Genomic DNA, 15,064 nt, shown 5'->3' on the forward strand with positions numbered 1-15,064 from the left:
GTCACCCGTCACTTCAAGTTTTGCAGCGTCAAGTTCCTAGTCTTAGTCATTTGAAATTTTTGTCACGTGAAGTTTGTCAACTTAGTTAGCACCATCGCGTATCTATCAAGTCTAGGGTTAATAATCGTGTCTCTAGTCCTTTTGATTTGGTTCATTCAGATGTATGGGGTCCAATAAGGCATTCTTCAATCAATAAATTTCATTATTTTGTGACATTTGTGGATGATTATTCTCGCCTGACTTGGTTGTTTCTAATGAAAGATCGTTCTGAGTTATTTTTAATTTTTCAAAAATTTTGAAAAGAAATCAAAACTCAGTTCTGATGCCCAATTTGTATTCTACGTTCTGATAATGCTAAGGAATATTCTTCAACTCCCTTTGATACATATCTTAGTGATAAATGAATTATTCATCAAAATTCATGTGTTTATACTCCTCAACAAAATGAGTTGCAGAACGTAAAAATCGACATCTCTTAGAAGTAACCCGTGCTCTTTTGTTTCATATGTGTATGCCTAAACGGTTTTGGGGTGATGTTGTTCTTACTGCCTGCCATCTTATTAACCGTATGCCGTCATCTGTATTAGATGGCAAATTTCCATATTCTATTTTATTTCATGATTCTCCCTTGTTTCTCTTACTCTTAGAGTTTTTAGATGTGTATGTTATATCCACAATCTTAGTCCTGGTTTTGATAAACTAGACCCACGTGCCACAAAGTGTGTATTTCTTGGATACTCTCGTTCTCATAAAGGTTATCGCTACTATAGTCCTGTTTCTCAACGGTACTTTATTAGGGCGGATGTAACTTTTTCTAAGTCCATCCCATATTTTTCAGATACTGATTCACTTCTTGATATCACTCCTGAGTTACCTCTTCCTGCGGTTCCTTTGCCATCACTTTTTCTTCAACCTAGTGTAAGATTATTTATTTAATTGTGGCCCACATGATTTGGACATGTGACATATTACTTGGTGGCTAAGTAAATAGATATCAATTAATATTATTTATTTATGGTCAACTTATAATTACCTTTTTGGTAATTACTTATTGGAGAAGTGTTTTCCTTTCTTATTTCTTACTTTGATGGAAAGTAGAATTCTGTTACTAATAGGAAAATTGGTCCTCTCTCTGCCTTTATAAAAGTGCATATACTCCATCAATTATGTACAATTAATGATACAACACGTAAAACTTTTATGTGTACAAAAGGCCAAGAGAGAGAAACCAGTTTCCACCTTTGCCTGTTGATCAGAGTTGCAGATTAGTTCGTGGTTAAAGGATCTAGAAGTTGGATTTAATATCAACAAGGTTTGATATCATGAATCGAGGTATTTATAACTAACTATTTATTTATGCATTATAGATATGTGAAAATCATGAAGTTCTAAGATATGGGATTCATGTAAATTTGTGATTAATGGCTTAACACGAATTATTATAGTTTACACCTAGATCTCCTTCACCTGCCCCGTTACAGGTGTACACTCAAAGACCAAAGTCGTCTGCTGTCATGCCTCCTTCGTCATCTTCAAAGTCTTTGGATCTAACACCATCCGCTGTGTCTGATTCCTTGCCTATTACACTTCGTAAAGGTACTCGCTCGTGTGTCACTAATCTTCCCATTGCTCATTATGTCTCTTATAATTCCTTATCGCTATCCTTCTCATGTTTTTCATCTCAGTTGTCTACTACATTTGTTCGTAAGACAATGCAGGTTGCTTTGTCTGATTCGGGCTAGAGGAAAGTAAGGCAAGATGAAATGGATGCTTTGCATCAGACTACCTCGTGGAAACTGTGATGTCTCCAAATTTTCTGCATTTTTCATTTTTTCAAGAATTTTGTCACCGTAAGGGTATTTTCGTCTTCCACGTTTAACGTACGGGATTTTAGTTGGGTTCATTCACATTATGTTCATTAAAATTAGTGTAATTTTATGTGAGTGCAAATTGTTAAGTGTATATATGTGTGTATAGTGAGAAATAAAGTTAGAAAGAAAAAGGAAAATAAAAAGAAAAAGGTAGGGTCCACCATTTGTCATAAAAAAGGTTAGAGATCATTTTTTTTGATCCCATTCTCAATTCTCTATCTCTCTCCCGCTGGTACACTCTCTCCTCTCTCTTACTTGATTTTTTCTTTTTTCTTTTGAGCTCAAACTTCAACTTTAGATCTCTCATTCATCTCTTGATCATTTTGGGTGCCGTTTGCGGCAAATCGAAGCCCACGACGAGCTCTTTCATTTGATCGGAAACAATCTTCATTTGGTCACCAATTGGGGGATCTCTAGAATCCTAGGGTTTGAAGGAAATTAGGGATTTTGCATCATTTAAGGTAGGGGTCTCTATTCACACTTTTCTTGCACTTTTGTGAGTTTCTCTACTTGAATTGTTGTTAAGCATGCTTAAATTAAGTTGATTGCTTCCTTAGATGATCTAATTGAGGGTATGAAATATGTGATCATGTGAAATAGTTGGTTTACTTGAAAAGCATGATAAATGTTAAGTTTTTATGTCTAAAGTGTATTAATTGCTAGTTATGACGTTTGGAAAGTATGCCTACTTGTATTGTTGAAAATCCCTTAGTAATATAGCATTGAAGGCATGACACACATATATATATACACATCATTGGGTTCGCATGGATGGGAATGATTTTCTTTGAAACAATGAAAAGGGGGATTTTTCATGGAAGAATTTTGATGAAGAGGCTTTGTGAAAACTCGGTCGCCGCTGGGGTACCAAAGGGCCGGAGGGTTAATATAGCCTAGAGGGAACTAGGGAGATTGCCCTAGCGTGGTTGAGCTAGCTGGGCCCAAAATGACGCCGCGGGCGTACCAAGGGTCAGGGACACTAGCCAATCCTTCTCTCGTGTCGCTGCGGGGTCACCAAAGGGCGGCCTATATTAACCGTTTGAAAGTGATGGTTTTGAATGATGAAAATGGGGAGTGACATTGGCATGCATTGCATTCCATTGCATCATATTGTGTATGCTTGAGATTAATTATTATGTGGTTTTATCCCGACATTTTATGATCCCCATCTCCCATTATTCTATTCTTTGTTTGGATTCACGGAACCACAAGAGGTGTGTCTTAGGCACTACCTACTGAGCTTTATGCTCACCCCATCTTATTTAATTTTTTTCAGGATCGGGAAAAGAAGTAGTAGATGCCGACCTCCCATAAGCATGGAGATGACTAACACACCATTTTGATACATTTTGCATTGTCCTGTACTTTTGTAAAGTTCCATGTACTAGAAAAGAATATCTATTTGTAAATCCTGGCCATGTAATATAATTAAGACACTTGACTATATTTTGATGTAAATTGAAACCATGTAATTGCTTAGAATGAATGGTGGGTTGGTGACGTCTTGTAGGAACATTTTATGGTATCTAATTCTTGTATAATGATGAGCAGTTGCCATGAATTCGGAGTTTAAGTCCATATCAGGTTCATTGTGGGATTTGCATGCATTAAGCATAGCTTGAATGCCATTCCAGTAAGCATCAGGGTTCAGATGCCATGTTTCGGCCGGCTGACCCCCCTCATCAACCGACCGAAACCCATCGTCGGCCGACCAAAATGCCTGCACAGTGAAAGTCCCGAGAGCATACAATTATTCTCTTCGTTTCGGCCGACCGACCATGTAAGTCAGCCAGCCGACCATGCCCTGTCAGTCGGCTGATGAAGGTCCATCAGCCGGCTGATTGTTTCTTTTTGACTTGAAATGTTTGATCATCAGTGTTAACTAGTGTTTTTGAGTACTATGAGCCCCCGTAGTGAGTACCATGACAGGTTTGAACATAGGAAAGGACGTGTATGACCCGTACCATGACAGGTTTGAACGTAGGAAAGGACGTGTATGACCCAGTTGACCTCGGGTTCGGGTAAGGACCCGGGTAACGGTCCGGATCCACGGATTCAGGTCGTTACAAAGTTGGTATCAGAGCCCAAGGTTCGAAAACCTATAGGACGACGGGTAGAGGCCTACTTAGGATTGCATGGGACGTTATTTGTGTTGTTTATGTGACTATTTGCTACTTGCTTATTACCTGAATAAGCATGTTTAATTGATTGTTTGTTATGTGCTTACATATTTATGCTAAGGTGTTATTGTATAGTTTTGCATCATTTCATGTTGAGTCGTCCACAGTGGGCTTTAGTGTCATGTTTTTGAATCGCTTTCTCGTTTTATAGTACGATGTCACGGCGTGAGGAGCACAGGGAAGTTGGCCCTAGACCAACTAGGGGTGATGTTGGCGAGAGCTCCAGCTCCAATCCGGAGGAGCTAAATGATAAGGACACACTTCTTAGGGACTTGATTCCCCCAAGAGTTATCTCCACAAGGAGAGAAAATGTTGAAGCACCCGTAGATGTGGGTAAAAGTTCTGTGGCATTGGAGTTGAACCGTCTGTTGCAAAATGCCGTGAGGGCGATGATTGCGGCTCAGTCGCAGTCGGCACCACAACCTATAGTTCAAGTTGAGGAGACGCCAGCTCAGAAGCGTCTCAAGATCATTAAGGGATTTTCTCAGCTGATGCCAGTCATATTTAAGGGCGGTGCGGATCCAATGGTAGCAGACGACTACATGGATCAAGTCAAAACTCAGTTGACCTCAATGGATGTGACAGAGGATCATTTGAAAATCATCCTAGCAACTTACAATTTTGCTAAGGATGCTAAGCTCTGGTGGAAGACGATTACTAATCGGCATAAGGTGGAAGAGATGAGCTGGGATAAATTCAAGGAACTATTTTACGAGAAGTATTTTCCGCTTTCCAAAAGATGGAAGTTGAAAGACCAGTTTCTTGGCTTTATCCAAGGCAATATGACGGTGGCGGAGTATGAGAATAAGTTCACTTCACTTTCTCGCTTTGCTCCAAAAATGGTGAGAGATGAAGTTAACAAGACTCGGAAATTTGTTTTCGGTTTTAATGATAGGATGAGGCTGTTGATAACGGCACAGTTCATCAAGGTTTATTCCGAAGCAGTAGAGAGGGCTTTGATGCTTGAGGCTAATATCAAAGACAAGGATGCAAGAAGGGAGCAGTGGAAGCAAAAGAGAGGTGCAGGACCATCTTCGGAAGGATCTTTTTGGAAGAAGAACAAGGGTGGCTCGTTTTAGTTTTAGGGACAGCAGTCCGAACGATCTGCTCCTACTACTCCTTTACCAATTGGGTCTGACAAGAGTGGAGTCGTATGTTTTCAGTGTCAGCAGCTAGGGCACTACAAGTCTAGTTGCCCTATGAGATCGTCTGCAGTTTTTTCAGCTCCAAGGGCTTGTTATGGGTGTGACCAGCAGGGTCACTTGATTCGAGACTATCTAAGTCAGGGAACAGACACTGGTAGTGGCAGAGGGTCACGACAGAGGCCGTCACAGTCGGCTACAGTACAGTCAGGGTTCAAATCGCCACCACCACAACCTGCTATGTCTTCTCAGGGTTCACGATCCGTTGGGAGGGATGCTCCTACTGTGCCAGCGCAGCAGTCCGGTATTCAAGGTGGCAGTTCTCAGGCACCGGCACCGCAGGGCCGTGTCTTTACACTTGCACCGGCTGATGCATCTTCTGGACCGTCAGTTCTTCGAGGTATCTTTCCAGTGTTTGGTTATTGGGCTCGTATTCTTTTTGACTCTGGTGCATCTCATTCCTTCATATCATCACCATTTGCACTTGCATCAGGGTTAGAGGTCAGTTTCATGGATCGGGCGTTGTGTGTTGATACGCCAGTTGGGATTTCAGTGTCCTTGAATCGAGTTGTGCGGGATTGTCCCATTGTGATAGTCGGACGGACTTTTGTGTTTGACCTTATCCTCCTAGAGATGACTAGCTTTGATGTCATTCTCGGGATGGATTGGTTAGCTATCTTTCGTGCCACGATTGATTGTTTCAGAGGTAATGTTACAATTTGCACTCCTGAGGGAGATTGTTTCTTTTTCATGGGAGATCGGAGTGATTCCCAGCCTTCATCATTGTATGGAATTCGAGAACGAAGTCGTGGAGACCATTTCTTAGCTAGTCTTCTAGCCGAAAAAGATGATGTTGTAGGAGAAGACTATCCGGAAGTAGTTCGTGATTTTCTGGACGTGTTTCCAGAGGATTTGACGGAGTTGCCTCCACACCGAGAAGTGGAATCTACTATTGACTTGATGCCCGGTACCGCGCCGATTTCTATGGCACCAGTTGAATTAGAAGAGTTGAAGAAACAGCTTGATGATTTGAGGATGAAAGGTTTCATCCGACCAAGTGTGTCGCCGTGGGGCGCACCGGTCTTGTTTGTTAAGAAGAAAGATGGTTTCTTGAGGTTGTACATTGATTACCGGAAGTTGAATCATGCCACCATCAAGAACAAATATCCTTTGCCAAGGATAGATGATTTATTCGACCAGTTGAAGGGAGCCGGTTGTTTCTCAAAGATTGATTTGAGGTCTGGCTATTATCAGTTGCGGGTTAAGGATGAGGATATCCCAAAGACAGCGTTCCGTACACGGTATGGACACTACGAGTTCCTTATTATGCCATTTGGTTTGACTAATGCGCCAGCGGCATTCATGGACTTGATGAACCGCGTCTTTCACGAGTACTTGGACCAGTTCGTGATGGTTTTCGTGGATGACATTTTTGTGTACTCACGGACTCGAGAGGAGCACGAGATCCATTTGGGTACTGTTCTACAGATTTTGCGAGAACACCAGTATCATCCGGACAAGGCAAATGTGGTAGCAGATGCCTTAAGCCGAAAATCTCGTGGAACTTTGGCCGGATTAGCTATTCGGAAATGGAAGATGCTTAATCATCTGGCGGAGATGGGATTGTATTGTGTTGACAACGATGATTGCAGTGAATCGGCATTCTTGTTTAGTCTTGTGACTCAGCCTACTCTTGTTGTACGAGTGATTGAGTCACAGAGACGGACCCGGATTTAGATGTCATTCATGTTTTGATCTCCAGTGGTGAGACAGTGAAAGATTGGACCTTGCATGCAGATGGGGGTCTACGGTTCAGGGTTATGTTGGTGGTTCCCACAGTTTGTCGGGAGGACGTCTTACGGGAGTTTCATACTTCCCGCTTTGCAGTTCATCCAGGTGGTACTAAAATGTATCACAACTTGAGGCGTCAGTATTGGTGGAGTGGGATGAAGAAAGATGTTACACAGTTTGTGGCTAAATGCCTTACCTGTCAGCAGGTGAAGGCCGAGCATCAGAAACCGACGGGGTTGTTGCAACCATTGCCTGTAGCGCAATGGAAATAGGAACATATTACTATGGATTTTGTGACGGGTCTTCCAAGGTCACGGAGAGGCAACGAGGCCGTATAGGTCATCATTGATAGACTAACCAAGACGACTCACTTTTTGCCTGTTACGGCAACAGATGATGCAAAGGCACTTGGTATTCTTTACGTGAAAGAGATTGTAAGGTTACATGGAGTTCCAGTAACAATTGTCTCAGATAGGGATGCCAAGTTCACTTCGAAGTTCTGGGAAGGACTTCAAACAGTGTTTGGCTCAGCATTGCATCTTAGTACGGCATTCCATCCACAGACAGACGGCCAGTCGGAGCGTACTATCCAGATCTTAGAGGATTTGCTTCGGGCATGTGTGCTTGACTTGGGTGGCAATTGATAGGACCACCTTCCACTCATTGAGTTTGCATACAACAACAGTTATCAGGCGAGCATCGAGATGGCTCCATTTGAGGCGTTGTACGGCAGACCTTATAGGTCTCTAGTTTGTTGGACAGAGGTGGGCGAGACAGCCGCCTTAGGACCCGACATTGTACTAGAGACTACTAAGTAGATTAAGTTAATCAGATAGAGATTGCTCAGAGCCGACAAAAGAGCTATGCAGATAGGCAGAGACGACTGCTATCTTTTAAGGTGGGAGACCACGTTTTTCTACGAGTTTCTCCACGGAAGGGTTTGATGAAATTCGGGAAAAGTGGCAAGTTGTCGCCACATTCATTGGACCGTTTGAGATTTTGGACCGTGTAGGAGAAGTTGCCTACAGACTTGCTTTGCCACCACAGATGGACAAGGTTCACAATGTTTTTCATGTGTCGATGCTACAGAAGTACGAACCAGATCCATCTCATGTTTTGGATTGGGTGGACGTGGACATTGATGAGAATGTCTCCTATGAAGAGGGCCCAGTGCAGATCCTTGACACACGACAGAAGGTGTTAAGGGGCAAAACAGTACAGTTAGTGAAAGTTCTTTGGAGACACCACGGAGTCGAGGAGGCTACTTGGGAGCTTGAACAGCAAGTTCACTCCAGGTACCCAGAGTTGTTTTCTTCCCTAGGTATGACTTGATTTCGGGGACGAAATCATTTTTAAGTTGGGGAGATTGTGATGTCTCCAAATTTTCTGCATTTTTCATTTTTTCAGGAATTTTGTCGCCGTAAGGGCATTTTCGTCTTTCACGTTTAACGTACGGGATTTTAGTTGGGTTCATTCGCATTATGTTCATTAAAATTAGTGTAATTTTATGTGAGTGCAAATTGTTAAGTGTGTATATGTGTATATGGTGAGAATTACAGTTAGAAAGAAAAAGGAAAATAAAAAGAAAAAGGTAGGGTCCACCATTTGTCATAAAAGAGGTTAGAGATCACTTTTTTTGATCCCATTTCTCAATTCTCTATCTCTATCCCGCTGGTACACTCTCTCCTCTCTCTTACTTGATTTTTTCTTTTTTCTTTTGAGCTCAAACTTCAACTTTAGATCTCTCCTTCATTTCTTGATCATTTTGGGTGCCGTTTGCGGCAAATCGAAGCCCACGACGAGCTCTTTCTTTTGATCGGAGCCAATCTTCATTTGGTCACCAATTGGGGGATCTCTAGAATCCTAGGGTTTGAAGCAAATTGGGGATTTTGCATCATTTAAGGTAGGGGTCTCTAATTCACACTTTTCTTGCACTTTTGTGAGTTTCTCTACTTGAATTGTTGTTAAGCATGCTTAAATTAAGTTGATTGCTTCCTTAGATGATCTAATTGAGGGTATGAAATATGTGATTATGTGAAATAGTTGGTTTACTTGAAAAGCATGATAAATGTTAAGTTTCTATGTCTAAAGTGTATTAATTGCTAGCTATGACGTTTGGAAAGTATGCCTACTTGTATTGTTGAAAATCCCTTAGTAACATAGCATTGAAGGCATGACACATATATATATACAGATCATTGGGTTCGCATGGATGGGAATGATTTTCTTTGAAACAATGAAAAGGGGGATTTTTCATGGGAGAATTTTGATGAAAAGGTTTTGTGAAAACCCGGTCGCCGCGGGGGTACCAAAGGGCCGGAGGGTTAATATAGCCTAGAGGGAACTAGGGAGATTGCCCTAGCGTGGTTGAGCTAACTGGCTCAAAAGGATGCCGCGGGGGTACTAAGGGTCAGGGACACTAGCCAATCCTACTCTTATGTCGCTGCGGGGTCACCAAAGGGCGGGCCATATTAACCGTTTGAAAGTGATGGTTTTGAATGATGAAAATGGGGAGTGACATTGGCATGCATTGCATTCCATTGCATCATATTGTGTATGCTTGAGATTAATTGTTATGTGGTTTTATCCCAACATTTTATGATCCCCATCTCCCATTGTTCTATTCTTTGTTTGGATTCACGGGGTGACAAGAGGTGTGTCTTAGGCACTACCTACTGAGCTTTATGCTTACCCCATCTTATTTAATTTTTTTCAGGATCGGGAAAAGAAGTAGTAGATGCCGACCTCCCATAAGCATGGAGATGACTAGCACACCATTTTGATACTTTTTGCATTGTCCTGTACTTTTGTAAAGTTTTATGTACTAGAAAAGAATATCTATTTGTAAATCATGGCCATGTAATATAATTGAGACACTTGACTATATTTTGATGTAAATGGAAACCTTGTAATTGCTTAGAATGAATGGTGGGTTGGTGACGTCTTGTAGGAACATTTTATGGTATCTAATTCTTGTATAATGATGAGCAGTTGCCGTGAATTCGGAGTTTGAGTCCATATCAGGTTCATTGTGGGATTTGCATGCATTAAGCATAGCTTGAATGCCATTCTAGAAAGCATCAGGGTTCAGATGCCATGTTTCGGCCGGCTGATCCCCCTCATCAGCCAACCGAAACCCCAGGTTCGGCCGACCGAACCCCATCGTCGGCAGACCGAAACACCTGCACAGTGAAAGTCCCGAGAGCATACAATTATTCTCTTCGTTTCGGCCGACCGACCATGTAGGTCAGCCAGCCGACCATGCCCCGTCAGTCGACTGATGAAGGTCCGTCAGCCGGCTGATTGTTTCTTTTTGACTTGAAATGTTTGATCATCAGTGTCAGCTAGTGTTCTTGAGTACTATGAGCCCCCGGAGTGAGTTGCATGACAGGTTTGAACATAGGAAGGGACATGTATGACCCAGTTGACCTCGGGTTCGGGTAAGGACCTGGATAACGGTCCGGATCCACAGATTCGGGTCGTTACAGAAACTTGTTCCATTAACTCCAGGTGCCAAACCTGTTGGTTATCGCTGGGTGTATACTGTGAAGTATCTTCCAGATGGGTCCGTTGAGCATTTAAAAGCACGTCTTATTGCCAAAGTTTATACCCAGACTTATGGTATTGACTATGATGAGACGTTTGCCCCCATTGCTAAGATTTCTTCTATTCGTGTTTTGATTTCTTCTATTCGACAAATAGTGTAAAAATGTCTTTTTGCATGTTGACTTAGCAGAAGAGGTTTATATGGAGCAACCAACTGGGTTTATTGCTCGGGGGGAGTATCTTCACACTATTTGTCGCCTTAAAAAGGCCCTGTAGGGATTGAAACAATCTCCACGGGCTTGGTTTGGAAAATTCTCTGAGGCGGCATTAAAATTTGGTCTTAACAGATGTCAGACCGACCATTCGGTATTTCACCAGCGCATTAAAGCTGGCTTCATATTTCTTGTGGTGTATGTAAATAATATTGTGATTACAGGTGATGATTCTGAAGGCATTGCTAAGTTGAAGTTGTTTCTGCAATAACGATTCCACACTAAAGACTTGGGCAAACTTAGGTATTTCTTGGGTATTGAAGTTGCTAGATTCAAGAAGGGTATAAGTTTATCCCAACGAAAATATGTGTTGGACTTATTAGAAGAAACAGGTATGTTGGGTGGTCGTTGAACATGGAATACAATACATGCATGAGAATTTCAAGCAGCTTCCATTTTTTAAGCTAGATTTACAACAATACCTTATCAGCAAGCTTTGGAAGATTTTCATGAGGATGCTCCGCAAAATACTGCTTCAAGAGCTTCTTATCAAGCTATATTCAGCCAAAAAGAAACATCAACTATCACAAAGATTATATAAAAAAATAGATATGTACTATTTATGTTTGAAAATGAGCAATTCCAGGAAATTAGACATTCGTTTTGAGTTTAGATGGCCATGTTCAATGATATACCTTAGATTCATCAACTGTAATAGGAAGATGTAGAAGATACTGCCCCGATTGTGCAACATCAATCTCATCATTAGTAGCTATCTTGAAATTGCTTTTATCCATCACCTATATGAAAATAGAGAGAAAAGAGTTCAAGAAAATGGAAAAGTCAAGTAGAGCAGAAAGAATAAAATTCTAAGAAGACCAAACATTTTACCTACAGAGCAAATGACATGCTCAATTCTACTGTAACCAATATATACCATCAACAACATAAAGCAATCGAAAATAGGATATCATGTACACCATAATATGTGTTATAGATTACATTATCACGAAATATATGTCACGTCTTCTCTACCTAATATAAATCCAATTGGTTGTTATATTCTTCCTTGAAGTACCGTTAGCGGTGTACATTACCAAAAAAGAGGAAAAGTATTGGATTTTATGTCTACTTAAGTTGCGCTAGGTTTTACTCACATGAAACTCAAGAGAGCTAGTGGATCTGGGAAAGGCAAAGAGGATAAAATACTAAAAAGATCATATCTTAAAGTTCAAAGACATCAGAATTCAAGAATGGAGACATCATCCCAAAAGTTGAAAGATGAACATCATTACAGAATTGGGCTAGATAATCCAAGTGAGAGCTAGAATTTATTGTAAAGTTATTTTTGAATAACTTTAAGTTGAAGCTCAAATCAAAGACCATGCATTATAATTCAAATCTATATTGAGTCTTTTAATCGTAAGTAAATTGGCCACGAATTTCATTATTATTCTTCATGAGGCCTTTGCTCAGGTTGAGTCCATCCAAGTATCTATAGGCTTTGGAAAAACTCAACTAATGTCACTCATAAACCAGGACCACACATTGAATTCATATTATTTGATTTGGTCTCTTAGTTTTCGTACTTAGGACTTGAACTTCTATTGATTCAATATTTCATAGTCTCAAGTCTATTGGAATTGAGCCTATGTACTTCGAATTTCAAAATCTTTGAATCAGGCTAATTCAGTCGACCACCTTAAAAGCAAGAGTCAACTGATGACTATCACTTTTTCACCAGTCACCTTATGCACTCTAGAGAGTTGGGCCTTACTAGCGATTTGAATGTCAGTTAATTGATTCCCTTGGATAAGTCAATTTGGACTATTTAGAGAGTTGTAACACTCAAAGGATGTACGGTTAAGTTGACCCATCTATTTGAATCAGTTGAGCTGTCTAGACAAATAGTCAACTACTTCATAAGCAAGTCGACTTGTCTGCATTGGAACTCTAAATCAAACGGCTAGTTCAGTCGTCTCTTCAAGCATTAAATGCTTACAACAGCTCTATTTTTTGAAGAGACTATAAATATGGCCTTAGATCAGCATATATATGTATGAAACTGTATGAATCTTCTTTGAAAATACAGAGGAAACACTCTTGAGCTATCTTGATCATCATTCATACACATCTAACCGAGATTGGGCTATCAACTGAGAGTATTCAATCTTAACTTTAGGATTTGAGTTTAAAGTTGTACAAATCTATCTTCTAAGAGATACTCCATTTTACCCCAAGGCTCCCTCTCGGCTTTTGTGTGACAAAGATTACAGGCTCACGTCAGTCTTTGTATAAAAGAAGATAAGACTCACTTTTAGCGAAAAGAGATAGGATTACCCCAGCCTTGGTATGAGAGGATATAGGCTTACTTTAAGGCTTCGTGTGAAAGGAGACAGGTTAAATCTCAGCCTTTGTGTAAGAGGTGTAATGGTTGTGCTCTTCACCACAAAGAAGGCCCAATAGTGATTTAGGGAATCCTCAGGCGAATGCTTACGGCGTGGACGTCGATAAAGATCCGAACCTCGTAAACATCTTGGAGCTTGAATCTCTCTATCCCTTAAACTCCATTATTGTTTATGCTTGTATGTATCTCACTTCCATATATACGTTGATTTCACTTGCATTCAACAATAATCGAACAAGCTACCACTGTTTGCCATAAGACCCAATTCACCCCCCTCCCCCGGTCAGTACTTGGGCTACAAGGGTCTCTCGCAAGAGTTAAAAACACGTAGGGAGAAGACCAAAACTAACATGGTTTGAGATAGTAAGGTAAGATATGATAGCATATGATTTGACAAAAGTTATGGCCTCAAGTCCCCAAATAGTTGGGATTTTTTTTTTTTTTTTTTTTTAAAGTTCAACTGTAGCTATTTCATGACCAAGTGAATCACTGAGCCTTCGATTTGATAGTGATGTAAGGCATGGTCTCCGTGACTACTAGGTCATGGTGTATCAAATTGGTATTAGGAAAATTGCAAACCAATAGGCAATGGTTTAGAACTAAAAAGTAGTAAAAATAGAAAATTAAGAAAAATATATCCATTAAATAAGCAAAATAAATCATCTAATGCCTATAAAATTGTCTAAAAGATCAATAGAGGCGCTACCAAACTAGTATCCTACAATATTACACAATGGTTAGATGTAATTTTTTTCAGTGGGGGCGACTTGTCAAGTAAACAATAATTGTGGATTACCTTCCTGACATTCCTTGGAGGGGGAAGTTTCAACCCTAATCCGTAAGGCCAGATTTTCGACAATAATAAGTAGAACATTTAAACCAAAATAATAAATGCAAATTCTTAATTATTGATTAATATATTTTTTTTCATTTGGCACATTTACAATTATTTTTAACAAATTTCACTTTTTGAATGCGTTGATATTCTTACTCCTTGGAGAAGCTCAATACGGATTTTTGTCGCTAATGGGACTTGAAACCCTCGACCTTTCGCTCTAGAAGGTAGATGAAAATACCAGTAGGCTTCAATTATTGGTGGTTGTTCTTGTTCATTGATCAAGTGTTAGAAATAGATTGAACTTTCCTATTCACACTTCTTTCAAAAGAGAGGAAAAGAGTTACCACTTAGTCTTTTGCTCAAGTAGTATCCTTTTTTTCTTTTTCTTTCTAATTTTCTAAATAAAAATTTAAGGGTTCAAGCCTCTCGGGGGCAATAATTGATATGTGTGTTTGAGTTCGGATATGTTAGTAGCTTACCAATAAAATATATACATAAAAAGAAAAAGAAAGAAAGATATTGGGAGAGAGTCCAAGAGAAAGACTTGGTTGATGGGTGGATTTTTAAGTAGGGAGCTAGTTGTAGAGTCCGAGAAAAGAAAAGTAGAGGGGTATGTGAGAAGAGAGAATAATTTGAAAGGAAAATATGTTAAAATAAAAAGGTTTGATAACTATAAGAAATGGTGGCTTAAGATACATGAAAAGATATGTATATAAAATTAAGATAAGAAAAAATTAATTGGGGCATCTAAGATTTTTTATTATTTTTAGAAATTGTGGTTTTAGAATTATGAAAAGATATATATACCAAATTTTTAAATAAAAAAAATGAATGGGGAGGCTGGGTCCTTGGTGGCTCCATCCCTAGAAGACATACATGACTTTTAGCATTTTTTCTGCACAAAGTGGTTCAAGAACAGACCTAACTTTACATTGGCTTGTTCACAGAGCTTGTTCTTATACTCAAACATGTACCTGACATTTGTTAGCCAAACTTTTGAAATTACATCAAGCAATAACCCTCTTGAAGAAACCAAAGCCAAGGTACCAAATATTCAAGACTTCATTCTTCTAAAGT

The 15,064-nt window shown here is 40.0% G+C and overlaps 1 protein-coding gene across 1 annotated transcript in view; it reads right to left on the minus strand.

The window, feature by feature from the left end:
* Positions 1-15,064, minus strand: part of LOC132267473 (uncharacterized) — a 45,863-nt gene that overhangs the window by 27,983 nt on the left and 2,816 nt on the right. Inside the window, exons 4-5 of the mRNA XM_059768635.1 lie at positions 11,438-11,542; positions 11,225-11,296 (exon numbers count right to left, since the gene is read on the minus strand). Coding sequence (XP_059624618.1) covers positions 11,225-11,296; positions 11,438-11,542 — 177 coding nt within the window. The remainder of the gene's footprint in view (positions 1-11,224; positions 11,297-11,437; positions 11,543-15,064) is intronic.

The sequence above is a fragment of the Cornus florida genome, unplaced genomic scaffold (genome assembly GCF_030987335.1).
Source record: "Cornus florida cultivar Cherokee Brave unplaced genomic scaffold, ASM3098733v1 CherokeeBrave_3.0.0_Hap2_Chr07, whole genome shotgun sequence".
NCBI lineage: Eukaryota > Viridiplantae > Streptophyta > Magnoliopsida > Cornales > Cornaceae > Cornus > Cornus florida.